The sequence below is a fragment of the Notechis scutatus genome, chromosome 2 (genome assembly GCF_049901735.1).
Source record: "Notechis scutatus isolate UNSWTSFEM ecotype Mainland chromosome 2, rNotScu1.2, whole genome shotgun sequence".
Taxonomy (NCBI): Eukaryota; Metazoa; Chordata; class Lepidosauria; order Squamata; family Elapidae; genus Notechis; species Notechis scutatus.
Window position 1 is genome coordinate 45,561,859 of NC_142010.1, and position 20,130 is coordinate 45,581,988.

Genomic DNA, 20,130 nt, shown 5'->3' on the forward strand with positions numbered 1-20,130 from the left:
ACGATGGTGCGCTTATGCACGCCCCCTATGCGCTTATGCACGCCCCCTATCCACGCCACCATCCAGCCAGAGCTGAAGAAGCTTCTTGGATGAGAAGCGAAACGTCTTCAAAGAAAAACCAGAAAGTCCCGTTGCCTCTTGGAAAAAAAAAAAAAAAACACCTTTGGGACAAAATTACCATTACTTTCACTTTCCAAGAAGCCGCTTCCGGAGCGGCCATTCGGCTCACACCTATTTCCATTCGAGCACCCGCAGTGACCTGAAACTAACGCCCCGCCCTTCCAGGCTGAGGCCTTCACAAGTCAAGCCGGCCTTGCCAGCTTCGCGGCTTCCGAGCCCTCTTCGCAATCCACGACGCTTTTGGGGAGGCGCTTCCCGGAAAGTGGGGGGGGAGGGGAAGGGAGGTGGCGCGCGGCGTGAGGAGGCCGCGAGAAGGTGTCGGAAAGCGGATGCAGCCGGCTGAGTCGCCAAAAGGCGGCTTCGCAGAGGAGGCGGTTGGAATCGACCATTGAGCGGGCACGGCTTAACGGCAGGAGGAGGAGGAGGCCGTCCCCAAGGCCTGGAAGAAGGTTCTGTATGACCCGCCTCTCCTTCCTTTCGGGCTGATCGCGAAGTACCCTTCTGGGCATTACTAGGGCGGCCCTCCGCCTGTCTTTCCCCCCATCCCTGCTGTTCTCGCAGGAGGAGGAGGCTGGCTGGAGGGTGGGTGCGCCTGGCGCCCCTGAGATGGGCCCGGGGAAGAAGGGCCGTGGCGCTCTGCTGCTGAGCGGATCCGCGCCCCCTCTCCCATGTTTTGGCCTTAAAGATGGCTTTTGTTGACGGCCGTTTTATCCGAGGGCGCGCGTATGAAGGTGGGAGAAAGAACCTTGGTGTGGAGTATTCTCTTAATGGTCCTTTATTTGCATTTTCGGCTGACGCGAGGTTTCAAAAAAAAATAAAAATCCGCAGCATGTTTTGAAATAGACTGCACCAGCCAAGCGGAAACGGGTTAAAATTTGCCTTTTTCTAACCCTTCCCCATTTTAATATCCAGATAATTTAGCCCCGATGCAGCCGAGCAGGAGACGCAAAATCGTGTGGGACGGCTTCGCTGGGAACTCACCTGCGAAATTCAGCAAGCTCACCGAAGAGCCGGCCCGGCCTCCTCGCGGGAGTCCCGGCGGCAGCGGGGCGGCCGGGTTTGGGAAGCCTCGCGTCTTCTCCCCGGCGTTTTCGTGCAGGGAGTTCTCCCGAACTTCGTTCGCTGCCGAGGATTCTTCCTCTGATGAATTTGAAGCAGATGGTGACATCAGCGGTGGTGGGCAAGAGCCTCCTGTCCTCAGCAAAACCTTCCTCACAAAGCCCTCTGCTTCGGATATGTCGGCGAAAAATGTGGCGTTTTCCAATCGGGAATCCCTGAAGGTACGTTAAGTAGCAGCCGAAACTGCTGAGTAGAAGTAGTTGCAGAGGGAATTAGAGAATATAGATATTGCGGTTGATTCTTAGATGTTTTTGACTTGGCAGTTATTTATTATACAGTGCTACTTGGAAAGGGTTTAGTGATGAATGGCCTCAAAAATCCGCATTTGTCTAAAATACAGTATGCTGTATTTTGATAACCTTCTTTTGGAGGATAATTCCATTTTTATCCAGTCATTGGGCTTTCATTTTGTAATTTTTTTTGAAGTATTTGTAATTAATGTTATGTTGCCCTCTCTCATTTGGCCTTCAAAATATTTTTTAAATTATATATCCTGGATATTTTTCCCTCTACAGTCTTTAATAAATAGGCAATTTTGTTCTCACTAGCAAAAAACAACTAGAATTTGATAGCTTATATTATCATCTAAATTATTTTGCCTGGTTACCGTCCTTGTAGTAAGTAAGTATAAACATAAGAACAAATGTTGACTTGCAGTTTTGGTTTTGAGAGTAGATTGCCAGGAGCCCTGGTGACATGGCAAGTTTCGGATTCTGGCAGAGTTAGTCTTTATAATGTAACAGGGAAAAAGCTATTCTGAACCAGCATGTAATGTATGGCCTGTAAACAAGAATTCCTTCAAATTTCAGTTTTATTATTGCTGATGAACATGGCCATTGCTGCTTAACCTAGTATGAGCTAAATAGTTTTGAGAGTTGGCTTTTACTTACAATTTATGGAGCTTACCTTACTCTTTACTATTTAGATCAAGCAAGAAGATTGCAGTGATGCAAGAATAAATATTGCAGCAGTTCCTGAAAGAAAAAGTGCTTTGAAAGAAAAGTTGGCTGAATGCGGCCGGAAAAGAATAAAAGGCCAAGATCCAGATGAGGGATCTCGATTAATATATCGTAAAGCTCTGCTGAGTATATTTGGGGGACAATTGCAAGCCCGAAGAAAACCTTCATCTCTAAATGGAATTCATAAGGAAAGCCCTTCTAAAGAAGAGGAACTTGGCTCAGTTAACAACCGGAGACAATTTTCGGTAGTATCAGAAATTAGAGAGCAACAAGCTGGAAACAAATCTCTTTGTTTGAAAACTGCACCAAAGGAACGTATTAATATTTCTGTTAAGCAAGGCAATAAAGAATCATGTTGGTCAGATGGCAGTTCAAGGCATGTATCTCTAATGTCAAGTTCAGAAGAAAAAGAACAAGAATCCAACATTCAGAAGGATTCTTTGAATTCAGAAAGCTCTGTAGAATTGCAATTTGAAAAAAAATCAGAACTTCAACAGGACTCCAACTTCAAAAAAGCTACTACAAAAAAAGAAAATAAAACTTTGCAGTACAGTACAAAAGAGATTTCTAAACCAGGAACTGGATTAATACAAATCTCTACAGTATCAAGATCAGAGCATGAAACAGATTTTCAACCAGATCTCAACATTGAGAAGGCTGTTACAAAAACAGATAATAAAACTGATCATAGTGTTAAAGTTTCCAAACCAAGGCATAGTTCAAAACATAGACATAAACGATCAAAATCTGAATATGAATTGGAAGTTCAACAGGCTTCCAGCTTTAAGAAGGCTGTTAAAGAAACAGAAGAAGAAAGTTCTAAGTATAGTATAAGAGAACATGCCAAACCTTTGGTTAGGTCAAAGCAAAGTCATCGATTATCAAGACTTGAGGATGAACTTGATGTGCAAGAAGATTCCAATATTGAAAAAGCTTCTACAAAAAGAGAAAATAAAACTAAGTGTGACACAAGAGAACTTTCCAAACCGGTAGTTACCTCCAAATACGTTCACATAGAATCAAGTTATGAAGATGAAGTAGAATTTTATCAGGGATCAGATGACTCACAGGTTTCAGTAAAAGAAAAAATAGATGTTGGGCAAAGTAAAACGAAGAAAGAAAATTTCCGTTCACAGCAGAAATTTAAAATCAAGTCTAGCTGTTCACAAATTGGAGAGCAAAAAGATGAGCAAGTCTCTTATAAACAGCTAAGTAAAACCTCTGATGGGAATATTTTTGCTAGCCAAAGTAAAACAAAAAAATGGAAATCAGAAACTCACTTGAGAAGCATAGCTGAAAATTCAAAATGTGAAGCTGAAGAGACCAAGCAGAATAGCAACAATCAGAGAGCTCTTATAAAAAGTATCAGTGCTTCTGCAAAACACAAAAACATAACAAAAGACAAATGTATTTCTTCCACTTCATCTAATGCACAAAGTGATGCCTCAGAGAAGTTTGTGAATTTGCAGACAACTGTTACTGTTGAATCCTCTCAAGAATTAATGCTTATGGATGATTCAGAAACAGATCAAAAGGTAAAACAACCTATTAGAAGGTAATTTCTAAAAAACATAATTATTAAATAATATTGTCACTATTTTAACCAAACCTAAGAAACCTAAATTGAATGAAAACACATTTAACTTAGTCTTGAAATGTGCTAAAATGCCCTCAGCTTTTCATTATTCTTTATCTAGATAGTGCAAGAATTATAGCAGGCTTAAGTATCAAGAGAGTTGCTTTAATTGATAAAATATTTAGGGATTCTAATTATGTAGATGTTTAGAAGTGGCACCATTGTGGGAAATTTAAGTGGTAGATGGAAATGTGATTCCAGATAACACAGCAGATCTATGCTTTTACTGAAATATTATTTCTATATTTGACAAACCTTAGCTTCATTTTGAGACTATATTAGCTTTTCTGGGAGTTTTCAAGTTGCATGATTTTTTAAGAATTTCTGATAAATTATTAAGAATACATATATCTTAGTCAGATGTCCATAGTAGACCTAAATTATTCAGAATGAGTTACACTCAATGAATATTATTTCCAACTATTTGCCTTAATGACAAATAATCTGGCTTTAGATGTGATTTTTTACTATGAGAATAGTCATAGAACTGTGGAATGCCTAATAAAAGGTAGTGTTCAAAGTAAACTCTGGAACAGCTGGTTTTAGATGCTTAGTAAGTCTATCAGCAGTTCAGGCGAGAGAGGGAAGGGAGGTCAGTGGGAAGATTGCATTGGCCTGCTGGAAAATTGTGTTACACTGGGATATTTTAGGGACAGTCCTGTCAATTGACTATACTGCACCAGAGGCTGCTGAGGGAAGAGATGCCATGGCTGCCATTTTAAATATTGTTATAGAAAAAAAAATAGATTTTTGAATAAGTCTCATTTTTATGCTCATCTTAAATGGATCTCCCCTTTTTTTTTCAGTGTATGGAGTTCAAGAAAGAGCTTTCAGCTGAAAATAATTGGTCCGACACGGAAGATGGAGAACCACTGGTTACTTTATCACAAGAAGATTCCATCTCTAACCACAGTCTTTCAGAACCAAAGGAAATGTCATTGTCAACAACAGAAGTTGTGATGTATCCTCCTCATTTATACAGTCAGAAAATGAGTGATTATTCAAAATACTGGACAAGCAGTCCAAAGTCAACACATACTTTTTCAAGCCCCACTGAAAACCTTTCATATTCCAATCATCTCTCTGATATTTCTTTAGAAAGATCAATAAATACAACGAAGGATAAAAAATCTTCAGCGGAAAGTATGCAAGAGAGAGAGTGGTCATATGGTTCCTTATTGGACTATAAAGAGAAAAAAAGACGCCACAGTATGGAATTAGCATATGTCCCCATCTTCTCTTCATCACGCAAGTCAGACTCTTTTACTAATAATTGTGTAAACCAGGATTTGTCTAGGAGCTTGCCCAAATATTTAGAAGAAGGTTTTATTGATACGCACTGTCATTTGGACATGTTATATTCAAAAACAGGTTTCGGAGGCACTTTTGCTGAATATAGGAAAATGTATAGTAGTACTTTTCCTAAAGAATTTCAGGGCTGTATAGCTGACTTTTGTGACCCTCGTACTTTAAAAAACAACTTGTGGGAAGATTTATTAAAAGAAGACATGGTTTGGGGGGCATTTGGCTGCCATCCACACTTTGCTCGTTATTACACAGAACTTCATGAAAGAACTCTCTTGCAGGCAATGAGACACCCCAAAGCAATTGCCTTTGGCGAAATAGGACTGGATTACTCTCATAAATGTAGTACAGAAATTTCAAAGCAGCATAAGGTAAATGTTTATACTAAACTGTGTTAACATACTTTATAATTGTGTAGTACTAAACAGTAATTGCATTGATTAACTGGCTTTAGATAAAATACCTTGTCAGACCTCTGAAGGTGATAATAGTTTTAATGGTGGATTGCAGAAGTGTCCAAAAAAGTTTTGAACTCGGCTGCCAAATTTTGAAATCCAGTTGCTCTGTTTCAAGTTCAAAGCAACTGTTTTGGTCTTGCTGGAAGTGTCCCAACAATGTTCTGAGCTTAAATGACTCCAGTTACCACTCAAAAGTACCAGTTTCAAATGTAATGTCAGAGCATTACAAATTCAGAATCTTAGAGAATCTTTTTTACTCCGGAGTGGATTGTTGAATCATTGTGACAAATTCCAAGCCTTTTTTAAAAAACTTCAGAATGGGTTGTTGAATCATTGTGAAGTGCTATTTCCAAAGAAACATGCAATCCTGTCCTAAAATGGTAAACGAGATAAATAACTGAAAACAGTCCAGTATTTCTTGTATTTAAGTATTCATCATATGCTTTGGTTTGGTTACATTATAAAAGGCTGTGCTTAATGCTAGCATATTTCCCCCATGTCTTACTTTTGTTCTCAGGGCAATTGTAATGGCCTTTGAAGGTGTGCTGCTTTTTACTTGCTTCAGGTTTTTGAGAGGCAACTGAATCTAGCTGTTTCCTTAAAGAAGCCATTGGTCATACACTGCAGAGATGCTGATGGTGATCTGTTAGAAATCATGAAAAAATGTGTACCAAAAGACTACAAAATACACAGGTAATTGTACTGGGTTCTTCAATTGTATTATTCCTTTTATTTAAAAGAAAAACAGTAATTGAATCTTGAAGGGATTAACAGTCTGCCTGATTAGAATATTACCATGAGGTGTAACTCTAGACAACAACACCTTTGAAAAATTATAGAAACTAAGAAATTTGAGTTGTGAAGACCTTACAATTTATGGACAGCTAAGCAATGTATCAAATAATTTTTTCCCATGGTCTCTTCTAATTCACAAATCAAAGCTGAAAATGAAAATAATCTGAATGAAAGAATTCAATTTCATTGAAGTAAGATTCCATAAATAATAATTTCCATTCAAGATAATTTTGACTAAAGGTTTTCATACAATTTTTTTTACCAAAATGGCAGCTACCATGCTACTTAACTATTTTGTCAAGTTTTTAGTATGACCTTTATTAATGTTTTCTTGTTACTGATTATTCATCTGACATAGTGGGATGACCATTATTTTTGATTCCTTCATAGGCATTGCTTCACTGGCAGGTATAGTGTCATTGAACCACTTTTAGACTACTTTCCAAATCTAACTGTTGGATTCACCGCGTTGCTATCTTACCCATCAGCAAATGAGGCTAGAGAAGCTGCTCGAAAAATCCCATTAAATAGAATAGTGGTAGAAACAGATGCACCATATTTCCTTCCTCGGCAGGTAAGATTGTTTTTTAAAAATGCATCCATTATCTTTTACTCTCTATACTGAATTAACATAAGTGGTTTTTTTTTTTGAAAGGGAAAGTCCTAGGATAGGAAATATGATTTTGAAATTTAAAAAGCTGACATATTTTTTCTTTTGATTTGTAATAAAATAGTTGATGCATGTGATATCTCAGAAAACTAACAAAAGATTGATAAGAGATATTACAATATTACAGGCATCAAAATATTCCATTAGTTCAAAGCTTTCCATATCCAGTAAAAACAGATCAGTGTATTTGTAGCACTACTAAATAAAATTGAAAGTAGTTCTAAATTTAATTATGCCTTCATTGCTGTATTTTTATGATATGCAAATAAATAAAGCAGAGGCAAAATAACCCTTAACAATGACATGGTTTATGTATTAAATGAAATTATTCCTAATCCATGGTATATTATATATTCATTTGTGCTAATGTTACATAATAATAAAATCAATTTACTTAGTAGGGAAAAGAATTTAATACATCAACCAGTATAGATGTATTAGATAATTTCTGAACAGTTAATCCAAATGGAACTCTGACAGAATGTAGGCATAATAGGTGGAAGAACATACTGGTAGTCCTCAGTTAAACATTTACTGGAATTTCTGTTGATAATCGATGTGGTCATAAAGTGCAATGTCACCTGACTACATTGCTTAGTGACAGCAATACCAGCAGTTTCCGTTGCTGTCATTAACCAAATGCCACCAGTAGTTATGTGAGGAGCCACCCATTCCCAGTTTGGTCCGTCAGACTGAAACCTTGGTAAGGAAAGGGACTGTCTCCTCTTAATTCCTCCCCCATCGCCCCCCTATCTCTGTCTTTTTTGCCGCCCTGCAGGACAGCATTTGGCAGCGGTGGGTGGTAGTAGTACCAGCAATGTTGCAGTGTCCCTAGCACCATTGGTGGGTGCCAAACCTCAACCCTGCACCACAACTAGCCCCACAGCACAAACCCCAGCTGTCCTCACCAATCTCTGCTTCACAGCTTCTGTTGCTCCTAGCTGACCATCAACTTCTTCCTTCTGTTGTTTATGAGGTGCACCTTATGCAAGATAGCTCATATCAAGCCTTCTCTCCGAGGCTACATATGCACTTCTCCAAACTGCATGCTACTTCCTCAAGATTTTTGAGGCCTTCCAAAAGCTCATGGGAAGGCTGCACCCACACTGCATCCCCAAATGCCCATGGCCTCATTATTTTTCAGAAGGCCTCAAACTCTTTCTGGAGCATAATGAGGAAGCAGCACACAGTTTGGAGAAGCATGCACATGGCCTTGAGAAGAAGGTCTGGCAAGGCCAGCAGCTGTCTCACAGAACACCTGGTTGGATGTGCCTTGTCACCAACAGGAGGAAGCTGGCAAAGATGGTTGGCATGCAGGACCTGGTATGGCTGGGACTAAGCACTGGCTGGCTGTGGCATGGGGCTTGAGGTGACACTCCTCAGCAACAAAGAGTAGCAGTACTAGGGCTGAAGTAGAGGCCCAGGGGTGGTAATAGGCAGTTGAGACTGATGAAAGCCCTATGCCTCTATTTCAGTTCCAGCAGTGCCACCCTAAAAGGAATGCTGTACAGAGCAATTAAAAGGGTGGAGATAAAGGGGGAAATAGGCAGATGGGAAAAGTGCCCCTCTGGTTGAAAGTTTGAGTAGGCTGCCTAGCAGCCAAATTTTGACTATGTAGTCATGGAAGCTATGCAACAACCATAACTTTAGGGGACCAGTCAAGTTACATTGGTTCATCTTCACTGTAACTAAACGATTGCTGAATGAATGGTTGCTAACTGAGGAGTGCCTGCAAATGTTTCCTAAAACTAATGAGTCTTGAAGAACGAAAGCAGTATAGAAATTGCACTTAGGCTTATATACCACCCCATGGTATAAGTATATAAGTATACCATGGGGTGGTGGTATATAAGCACTCTCTTGAGTGGTTTACAACGTCAGCATATTGCCCCCAAGAATCTGGGTCCTCATTTTACCCACCTGAGAAGGATGGAGGGCTGAGTGAACTTTGAGCTGGTCAGGATCGAACTCCTGGCAGTGGGCAGAGTTAGCCTGCAATACTGCATTCCAACCACTGTGCCACCATGGCTTCTGTGAAATACCAATATCTTCTAAAGACAGTCATAGAGTATATACCGTATCATATCAAGCAATATTGTATTTTGAGCACTGCATCTCTTAACAATTTCCCCCCCAAAAGATACATAGATATAATTATAAGTTACAGTAACAATCTATTATTAATAATATAGTCATGACACAATAAAGCATATCAAAATTTTAATTCCTTATTTCATGTTTCTGTATGCAATATATTGTTAAATATTCAATGTGTTCTAAAACTGTTATATAATAAAGTTATTATAGACTTCTTAGAAGAAACAGGTTAAATTCTCTTACTGCTAGAACAGATTCCAAAGGACATTTCTAAACATCAAAACTATTTTAACTTAATACATTCATTGCCACTGCACTTAGTAGCACATTGCGGCTATACTGCAGCTCCTCAAACAGCATGCTATATGAAGGCAAAATTTCAGTTGGAATAGGGTGGGGCTAATATCTTGGAAATAATATTGGTTCATGTGGGATGACAAGAAGTTGTTTTGTGGTCTTAGAGGTGGTGACTGTTTTAGCCATACTGTGCTGTATATAGGAGGATAGAAACTGAAAAATTTCATAGGCGGAGAACTTGAGGGTAACTGAGGGGTTACTGAACTGACAGAGTTCCCCAACCTTTCTGGCTTTGTGGCCCAGTGGGTGGGGGGAGACGGGATGGTTCCAGTGGGTAAGCGTGTGCGTGGGCACAGCTCCCATTTACACAAGTGGTGGACTTACCCACTGTTTGTGCAAAAGGAGTGCACCCACAATACTCACTGCTGCTTGTGCAAATGGGGATGCGTACTGTCTTGCCTGCCACTTTGGACAGCCCAGTTCTGAACAGTTCACGGCCCAGCAGTGGGCTGCGGCCCAGAGGTTGGAGACCCTTGCTTGTAAAAGAAGTGAAACTTGAGGTTGAAATTGCTATTAGCTGCACATTAATATATTGATAACAAAACTTTTTGGGAGGAGATGTCAATCTTTCTGCTAGTAAAAGAAGATAAGTAGATAAGTCTGTTTAGCAATTGCAAGATTTTTTTACATGTTGCTATACATATTGTTAATAAAAACAACTTTGTTTGCAGCAATAGAAAGACATATAGAAAGGGCTATATCTAAGATAAGATATGATCATTTGTTACTTGTTAAACCTACTTTCTTGTTTATGGAGTTGAAATCTGTTCTTTGTCTAAAGCTCCTTTTTTTTCTAGGTGCCAAAAAGTGTTAGCCGGTTTTCTCATCCTGGAGTAGCTCTGCACACAGTGAAAGAGATTGCCTCTCTCAAAGAGGTGTCATTACCTGTCATGTTAGCTGTTCTAAGGCAAAACACCAACAAAATTTATAACTTGTAAGAAGGTGCAAAGAGAAGAGGGAAGAACTGGAGAGGAAATGCTTTTGTAAAGTTGATTTGATCCTTTTAAATTTATTTTATAATGTAAATATAGATCTGAACTTGGAATACCCTTTAATATCTTTTTTTAATTCCTTCAATTCTGTTACTTGTTCCTGCTCTTTAATGTGCCTCGGTGTTGATTTTAATTCTAAGAGCTTTGGTTTTTTAGTTGTTAATCTTTGGGGGCACAAACTGTCAGTATTTTAATTTTTCAAAAAGAAAACAAACAAACCTAAAGTGCTCTTAAAATTATTAAGCTAAATTGAAGTATTTCTTCTGAGCAGCAAATCACCTACAGTAATGGCCAAAATTGTGGAAACCTTTTGGGAAAAGTGTATTTTTGAAATTTGATGGCTAATAACACCACTTTTTTGGGAGTAGTATAAAATTATATATCAATGGAAAGATAATTTAATCAAGAATGTAATGCAATAACTTTTATGAAGGATTTGCTATTAAAATAGCAGTTATAAAGAAAAAAAGTGACACACATAGGAAAAATGAATATACAAAAATCACCATAGAAAAAATGAGATATACAAAAATTATCACCATAGAAAAAAATGAGATATACAAAAATTATCACCATATCAGTTAATACTTAGTTGGGTAACCTTTAGCATGAATTACAGCCTTACAACATCTTCCCATGGAGTGAACCAAGTCTTTTAGTTCTGCAGCTGTTATAATGTGAAACCAAGATTGAATGATTGCTTCTATTAACTGGGTTTTATTACTTGGTTGCTTCTGACTAACAAGTTTCTTTAGTCAGCTCCATAGATTTTCAATTGGGTTAAGATCTGAGCTATTCCCAGGCCATTCCAGCAGTGGAATATGATTATCTTGAAACAACTTTTTGCATACAGCAGCAACATGACATGGAGCTGAATCCTATTGAAATATAAATGCTTCATTATCTTGGAAAAGATCATGTGTGGAAGGCTTCAGTTTGGGTCAAGTATTTCATTAATGTATTTTTGACCATTTATACTATATAATACCATTAATCACACAAATTCTGCCCACACCTTTTGATGTCATACAACCCCAGACCATAACACTGACTGGGTGTTTCAAAGTACATGTAATGCAATCAGGATACAAATCTTCTCTGATTCTTCTCCTTACATGTTTTATGCCATCACTACCAAACAGGGAGATCTTGGTCTCATCACTCCAAATAACATTATCCCATTGTTCCTGTCTAGGTAACATGGGTTTTAGCCCAGTTTAGTCTTTTCAACTTTTGTTTGAGAGATAAAAGTGGCTTTTTCATGGAATTCTAGATTTTAGGCCAAATTCTTGCAGTCTGCGCTGAACAGTCCTTGCTTTCAACTTCACATTGCATTGCATCTTGTATACACCCAGATGATTTTCTTCTGTCACCTAGGCACAGTCTCTTAATTCTTCTATCATCACTTCCTATTGTGCACCTTTTCCTGCCTTTACCAGTGTGGTTTTGTAGTGACTGAGTCTCCTTATACCTCTTCAAAAATTTAGAAATGCCACCTTTGGTTAAGTTTCCACCAATTTTTCTTTTACTTTTTTATACCTATAGCCTTGTTCACTTAATAATAGTATTTTACATTGCTTTCTGGGCAACTAGTCAACTCTTTGCACCATTACTTTAATTTTATTACATTTATTATGTTATTACGCTCACTAAATGAACACAAAAAACCCCAACCAACTTGATAATGATCTCATAATACACAGACAAATGTCCTCCTTTTAGCTTCAATACATGACATCAATAACTGAACCTTACTGTGATTTGATTGGTTCATTGCCAAAACAAGATGATACCTGATTGGCTCTCTAAACACTCATGCTCTTTGGCTACAATCAGATGAAGAAAAGCTACCTGATACTAACCTAAGCAAGTTGTTTATTTGGCTATAACTTTTCATAGAACACAGATAATTGAACAGACTTTGTTGCATTACATTCTTGATTAAATTATCTTTCCATTAATATATAATTTTATGGTACTATTCAAAAAAAGTGGTGTTAGCCATCAAACCTCAAAAATACACTTTTCCCAAAAGGTTTCCACAATTTTGGCCACTATGGTAATTGCTGCAATAAAAACATTACCCATTTATCTAACATACATGTAGAAATAACCTCGAAGAAGTAATGAAGTGTATTTCCTGTTTCTGGTTGATTTTTTTCCAACATACTAACCCATTCACTCTTTTCACAAAATAAAATAAATGATGAATTAATTTTTAAAGAGACACAAATATTGTTTACACTTAATGAAAGTCACAGAAATTCCGTAGCTTCATTATGCTGAAGTGAAAAATACCTGCATGCATGCAGGTTAATGAAACAAAGTTAAGGGAGTAAAATAGGGTATCAAGATTATTCATGAAAGGCTAATTAACTTTTAATTTCTATTTGAATGTGTTCATTTTTAGTTTCTTCAGAGAGTTCTTAATTAGGGAAGTGATTATATGTTTCTATAATTTTATGCATTTGACTTTAAACAATTTGTCAATAAATTATTTTTGTATCAGTGTTCTTACAATTAATCATCTCGACAAAGCAGAAGTATTGTAGTCAATAACACTGAAAAGAAACATTCCTTTGTCTTCAAAGCAGCTGTGTGTTTTAGCTTTGAAATTTACTTCTGTAGATAGTTTTGGTCATGTTATTAAATATGTTTCACAGTGTTTATGAAAATAGATTTTTAAATAGTTCTTTTTCTCCTTTTGCATGTATGTTCAAGGTATACACATTAAGAAGGAATGACAATATACTATTATCCTGCTAATATGCTAAAGGAATGCAACAAGATTAAGAAAGATGTCTTTTCCTTAAAGGTTATATTTACCCCTTTGATTTTGGAATTTTGTAATAAACTAATGCTTTTCCTTTTTGGCTGCAAAGCATTAGGCTAGTGGTATCCAGATAAATTAATTTTATAATCTTGTTTTAAGAGCTATCTAGGGGATTATTCCTTTCCCTTTTTCTCATCCACCTTCTTTGGTATTTGCTTTTTATTTCTGGCTTTCAACAGCTCAGGGTTTTTATGCTAAACCATAGTTACACATTCTGGAATCAGAAGATTTATTGGATCAGGCATAATATTCTTCCGATTAAAATTGGAATTCCGATTTTTTTTGGGAATCGCCCCCTCCTTTCCCCCCACCCCTTCTTCTCCTCCTTCCCCTCCTCGGAGGCCCCGAGTCAGGAGTTGCTGGCGCGGCTCATGCGCTCCAGTCCCGCGTTGCCTCAGGAAGGAAAGGCAAAATGAAGAGCCGCGGCGGCGCTTGCAACGGCAGCAGCGGCTCCTGGTTTTGCCTTTCCCTTCCCGAGGCAATGCGGAACTGGAGCCGCGTGGAGCTGCACCGGCAGTAGCAACTCCTGACAGCCCCAGCCGGATACCTGAGCGGAGCCCGGGCGGTGCGAGCGGAGGCCGCTGAGCGGCAGAAAAAGGGAGCTGGGCCAGCCACAGACCAGCCTCCGTGCAACACGCCGCCACCCGGCCCTGGTGAGGGAAGGCAGCGGGCGCTCCCCGGGTGCATGGCGGGGGGTCTCTTGGCCGGCCCCGATTTTTTTTTCAGAGCGAAATATCATGCCTGTTGGATATTAATAATCTTGTGCTTCAAAATTCAGAATAAGAGTTGGAGAAGGGAGCTTGGAGGTCTTCTAATCCAACCCCGCTCAAGGAAGAAACCCTATATCACTCAGACAAATGGGTGTCCAGTCTCTTTTTAAAAGCCTCCAGTGATTCATTTCTCAGGTTGCTTGTTTGAGAGGTGAAAAGAACTGCAGTTATTTTTTTTCTATATTTTGCACATGTAACCAGATTTCTCAGTGCTATGTTAATATCTTACAGAAATACGCCATAAAAGAGCCAGCAACATGAAATGAAGATTGAAAGCTGTATTTTTATTAGTATGAACAAGAGATAAAACTCTAGCAATATACCAGTAAAATTAAATGGCCTTGTTCACAAGATTTTTTTGAGGCTGAAAGGCTCTTCTATTCAGGCATCTTCCTCCTTTTTGTTGTCTATCAGAAAGTGATGAAGAAAGGATTGGGGAAATAACTGAGCGTTGCCATTTGCAAACTGGTGTTCCCCAAATTCTGCCTCTGAAAATTTTATGTGGCCTTCATAATGATGCTTGAATAAAAGCCATTGAGAAAACAAATTCAGTGAGAATAGAAAAATGGTGTAGGTTAACAATCATCGATATGTGTGCAATAAATTATTTCCATAAATTGAGTGGGATCAGGTTAAGTAAATAGCAGTTTATTTCATTGGGATTGTGGATTGCAAAAGGAGCAAATGTGTCCCTTTGCGCACTTGGTCTTCTCAAATTGAGTTGACAAACCACAGATACATACTCAACATTGTTTAGATTACAAAATTAGACAAAATGGAAAACAAACGCTGCTGGCATTATCCTGCTCAAAAGAACAAAGTGGCCCCAGAATCCTTTTTCATCACAAAGTCATGGATTTCCAAAGTGAAATTCCAGAGGAAATTTGAGGAGTATCTGGATCTGAAGAAAGGCAAAAAAAAAAAAAAAAAAGGCAATGTGGAGATTCGATCAAAGGAACAATGGAAAAAGAGACTCCTGGCAGGTGGGCAGGAGAAGATGGGGAAGTGAATTGGTTCCAGACCCTAACTCAAGTGCCCAGCAATTGTACTAACCTAATGATAGATGATCTGATCTTTTAACTACCTCTATTGCCAAACCATCTGCCTTAATCAGTCAACAATTAGGGAGCAACCAATTTTTAGCACCAGTGCCCACATCTTTCAGATTGGTGATTAACACAGTGTAATTAAAGAGAAAAGCTCAATTGAAGCCACAAGAATTAAATTTTTGATGTATTCTTGGTTACCCAATAATAATTGATGGTTAATTTTTAAGATTTTTTTCTGTAACAGGCAAACATGGCTACCTTTTAGGAAATTATTCCCATTTTTCCTGTGACTCAAACTATAGAAAATAATGGACATGTAACATATAAAGCAGTGGTCCCCAACCTTTTTTGTACCAGGGACCAGTTTCAAGCAGAAACACTTTTTCAAGGACCGGCGGTGGGGGGATTCTATTTTCCATTCCCAAAACTTTATGTTTACCCTACAACTATCATTAAAGACACCTGACTGCAGTCTCTCTAGTTCTAGGTCTTGCCCAGCTGTGTAGCTACAAAATTTCATGCAGATGTTTCTCTTATCTCTGGTAAAAACAGGAATTGAATGAGGAGCATTTAGTCAGTGTGTTTTCCCTAGGAAGCTCCTGTAGTCCTTGTTTAGGGATCATTCAGAGCTACGATGGACCTCTAACATCCAGCCCAGGAAGAAACTGCTTCAAAGAAGCCGGGGGGGGGAGGCTTTTCCTGTCGCCGCAGCTCCTCCGAAGCGCCCGTTCACCCCCACCCCGCCCGCCCGCGCGCGGTTCAATCCAGTGCTCCGTTCTACCTGCCTGCCTTCGTTTCTGGTTGTTTCGGAGAAGCTTCGGCTGATAAAAAGAGGCGAATAGTTATTATTCTCAGCTGAAGCTGCTCCGAAACAAACGAAGGCAGGCAGGCAGGCAGAACGGAGCACTGGATTGAACCGCACGCAGGTGGCGGGGTGGGGGTGAACGGGCGCTTCTGAGGAGCTGCGGCGACAGGGAAAGCCACCCCCCAGCTTCTTTGAAGTAGTTTCTTCCTGGGCTGGTGGAGGAGCGAGAGAGCAACAGAGAGGAACGAGGCGGGAAGAAACCGAAGCCACTGAGCCAGAGAGCAGGACAGGCTTTGGTTGCTTCCTCCCTCCCCTTCTTTCATTTGTGTCCTTGATCCCTGATCCCAGCAGCATTCACCAAAGGCGAAGAAAGCCGCCATTTTTTTTTCTTTGCGGCCCGGTACAGAGTGCTCCACGGACCAGTACCGGTCCGCGGCCCGGTGGTTGGGGACCCCTGATATAAAGGATCCTGGAAAAATACATATCAGAAAATCTCATATTTTTGAATTAGTTTTTAAAACAATGGAATCATAAGGCTGGTAAAAATGACTTTTATCCAGAAATAATGGATGCTTGTATTATGGATTCATTTTATTATATTTAAGAGTGATCCAACTTGAGGCAACTCTGGACAGCTTACATCAGTAGTGGCTAACCTTTTTGTGTTACTGTGCCAAAAATTCACACAAAAATTCTCGCATGCCAGCACCTAGAAGGCAATACGTATACCCCCCATGCCTCCTGTGCATGCGTGTATGATTCCCCCCCACTGCCCCCTTACCTGCACTGTGCCTCCCAGCTGATTTTCGGCCTGTTTGAGGCCTTTTTCGGCCTCCCAGAGGCTTGAGGTAATCCTCTGCAGCCTTTTAGGCCAAAAAATGGGCCCGTTTTGTCACTTCCAGTATTTCCGGAAATATAGGAAGTGACAAAATGGGCCTTTTTTTTTCAGCCTACAAAGGCTGTAGATGCTTCCCACAAGTCTCTGGGAGGCCGAAAAAGGCCTCAAACGGGCCAAAAATCAGCTGGGAGGCGCACACATACGCAGTGAGTTAAGTTTGCCTGGGGCTTGCGTACCCGCACAAATGGCTCTGTGTGCCACCTGTGGCACGCATGCCATAGATTCGCCATCACGGGCTTACATTATTTAATAGTAAAAACAAAGAAAAATTGGACTTCTGGTGAGGATGCATAGTGAACTAAATGACCTTGATGGAGCAGTGACACCAGTGTGGCATTCATCGGCAACCAGATAGCAACTTCTGGCTGGCAAAGTCTGTCCAGAAAAAGGAGAGATTGTGATATTGCCCACATCTACTCTGGATAGCTGCTCCTTGTGAGTAGACTACAGGATCTGAATTTTTTTGTGTGGTCTACTTGTGAGTTGACCAATTGTGAGTTGAGATTTCAGTCAAACTCACAGCCATAATGCCTATATATACATAAGGTTCACTGAGCCTCATTTCTTAATCACTTTCATAAATTACTTAATTGGTTTTCAACTATTAAGGAAACTTTGGATCAAGTTTTATAGCATTCAGTGTGTGTGTTTCCTTAAATCCTCAGCAAAAGAATTTTGAAATAAAAATTTAAGAACTAAAAAAATTCTCTTTTTGGAATAAGATGCTACACTGGATACACAAATGAAACTGGCGGATGTCTTAATTAAAAGGGATATACTAATAAAAAACAAAGAAGTGACTTGTATAACTTTCCTATGTTGGATTTACAAAAGGGACCTGTTTAAAGTTTTGAAGATTTGTGACAAGGGACGAAGAAAAAATGAAAAGAAACCAATATCTAGGACATGACCTTGGGCCAGTCATATTGCCTCAGCCTAACTCACCTCACAGGGTTGTAAGGAATAAGGAGGAGGGTGCGTTGAATATATTCACCTCCTTGAGTTATTTGTTATTACTCATACTCGAGGTAGGATAAAAATAAATATTATTTGAAAGGATTTAAAAAATCAAGATTACAGGGTCATAAAAAGGAAGTTTGATTGTTAAAAGCAAAGAATCTAAAGTTGGTTTATTTGATCAAGATTAAAATATATATGTTATTTCTAGTAATCTTCAATGGACTTTGGCTGACCGGGACTGAGCAAGACTTTAATTATATTTATAGATAAGAGATATGGAAGGAAGGTATAATTAGTTGTGTTTTAAGAGAAAGTGATTAAGTTACTAAAGTTGTTTATACTTGTGATGAAGAAGGAAGTCATTTATATATATATATATATATATATATATATATATATATATATATGTATATATATATGTATATGTATATGTATATGTATATGTATATGTATGTGTGTGTGTGTGTGTGTGTGTGTATATATTCTATTTCTCTATTTTTTCTCTTTTTAAATTTATTTTAGTATTTATCTTTTTAACCGTAATGTTTAATAAAATTATTTTTAAAAAATCATGAAAAATCCTAAGCATCTGGAAGGACAAAACCAGAAAGAAAATATTAAGGCCTAAGCAGCCACTGTCCTCCCAAATCCCATAAAAAAGCCAAGTTTTTCCGATTTTCAGAACATCATTAGGTATCTCTGGAGGAATACTATTGCAGAGGGATGTGCTTTCCACACAGAGTCATCTGATTTTTCTACTCTGTAGACTAAAAATAACAAAAATATGACTATTTAAATCAAATTCTAAGCAAATAATGGAAGCTGTGGACCAAAATACACTGCTCAAAAAAATAAAGGGAACACTTAAACAACACAATGTAACTCCAAGTCAATCACACTTCTGTGAAATCAAACTGTCCACTTAGGTAGTAACACTGATTGACAATCCATTTCACATGCTGTTGTGCAAATGGAATAGACAAGAGGTGGAAAGCATAGGCAGTTAGCAAGACATCCCCAATAAAGGAGTGGTTCTGCAGGTGGCAACCACAGACCACTTCTCAGTTCCTATGCTTTCTGGCTGATGGTTTGGTCACTTTTGAATGCTGGCAGTGCTTTCACTCTAGTGGTAGCATGAGACGGAGTCTACAACCCACACAAGTGGCTCAGGAAGTGCAGCTCATCCAGGATGGCACATCAATGGGAGCTGTGGCAAGAAGTTTTGCTGTGTCTGTCAGCATAGTGTCCAGAGCATGGAAACACTACCAGGAGACAGGCCAGTACATCAGGAGACGTGGAGGAGGCCGTAGGAGGACAACAACCCAGCATCAGGACCGCTACCTCCGCCTTTGTGCAAGGAGGGACAGGAGGAGCACTGCCAGAACCCTGCAAAATGACCTTCAGCGGGCCACAAATGTGCATGTGGCTGCTCAAACGGTCAGAAACAGATTCCATGAGGGTGGTATGAGGGCCCGACGCCGACAGGTGGGGGTTGTGCTTACAGCCCAACACCGTGCAGGACGTTTGGCATTTGCCAGAGAACACCAAGATTGGCAAATTCACCACTGGCACCCTGTGCTCTTCACAGATGAAAGCAGGTTCACACTGAGCACGTGACAGATGTGACGGTCTGGAGAAGCTGTGGAGAACGTTCTACTGCTTGCAACATCCTCCAGCATGACCGGTTTGGCAGTGGGTCAGTAATGGTGTGGGGTGGCATTTCTTTAGGGGGCCGCACAACCCTCCATGTGCTTGCCAGAGGTAGCCTGACTGCCATTAGGTACTGAGATGAGATCCTCAGACCCCTTGTGAGACTATATGCTGGTACGGTTGGCCCTGGGTTCCTCCTAACGCAAGACAATGCTAAACCTCATGTGGCTGGAGTGTGTCAGCAGTTCCTGCAAGATGAAGGCATTGATGCTATGTACTGGCCCGCCCGTTCCCCAGACCTGAATCCAATTGAGCACATCTGGGAGATCATGTCTTGCTCCATCCACTAACGCCACGTTACACCACACTGTCCAGAGTTGGGGATGCTTTAGTCCAGGTGTGGGAGGAGATCCCTCAGACCATCCGCCACCTCACCAGGAGCACGCCCAAGCGTTGTAGGGAGGTCATACAGGCATGTGCAGGCCACACACACTACTGAGCCTCATTTTGACTTGTTTTAAGGACATTACATCAAAGTTGGATCAGCCTGTAGTGTTTTTTTCCACTTTAATTTTGAGTGTAACTCCAAATCCAGACCTCCATGGGTTGCTAAATTTGATTTCCATTGATAATTTTTGTGTGATTTTGTTGTCAGCA

General features: G+C 39.7%; 1 protein-coding gene across 4 annotated transcripts; it reads left to right on the forward strand.

Moving 5' to 3' along the window:
* The first annotated feature begins 439 nt into the window (after positions 1–439).
* LOC113419306 (uncharacterized) lies at positions 440–13,018 on the forward strand. Of its 4 annotated transcripts, none has more exons than XM_026678613.2 (7): positions 440–569; positions 1,033–1,400; positions 2,165–3,733; positions 4,641–5,510; positions 6,163–6,290; positions 6,783–6,966; positions 10,314–13,018. In XM_026678613.2, exons 2-7 carry the CDS (start codon positions 1,047–1,049, stop codon positions 10,452–10,454), a joined length of 3,246 nt encoding a protein of 1,081 aa, XP_026534398.1. In that variant the 5' UTR covers positions 440–569; positions 1,033–1,046; the 3' UTR covers positions 10,455–13,018. The 4 variants fall into 4 exon arrangements, 3 of the variants coding, with proteins under 3 accessions (XP_026534398.1, XP_026534388.1, XP_087810756.1); XM_026678603.2 differs by having other exon boundaries at positions 531–851; XM_087954630.1 differs by having other exon boundaries at positions 532–702.
* Positions 13,019–20,130: the final 7,112 nt, after the last annotated feature.

What these genes read in the sequence shown, in the direction of transcription:
- LOC113419306 (XM_026678603.2), top strand. Translation starts at nt 806, where the DNA reads ATGGCTTTTGTTGACGGCCGTTTTATCCGAGGGCGCGCGTATGAAG. An exon ending in CCGAGGGCGCGCGTATGAAG is followed by an intron (nt 852 to 1,032) that starts GTGGGAGAAAGA and finishes TTTAATATCCAG; the next exon opens with ATAATTTAGCCCCGATGCAG. An exon ending in AAAGACTACAAAATACACAG is followed by an intron (nt 6,291 to 6,782) that starts GTAATTGTACTG and finishes ATTCCTTCATAG; the next exon opens with GCATTGCTTCACTGGCAGGT.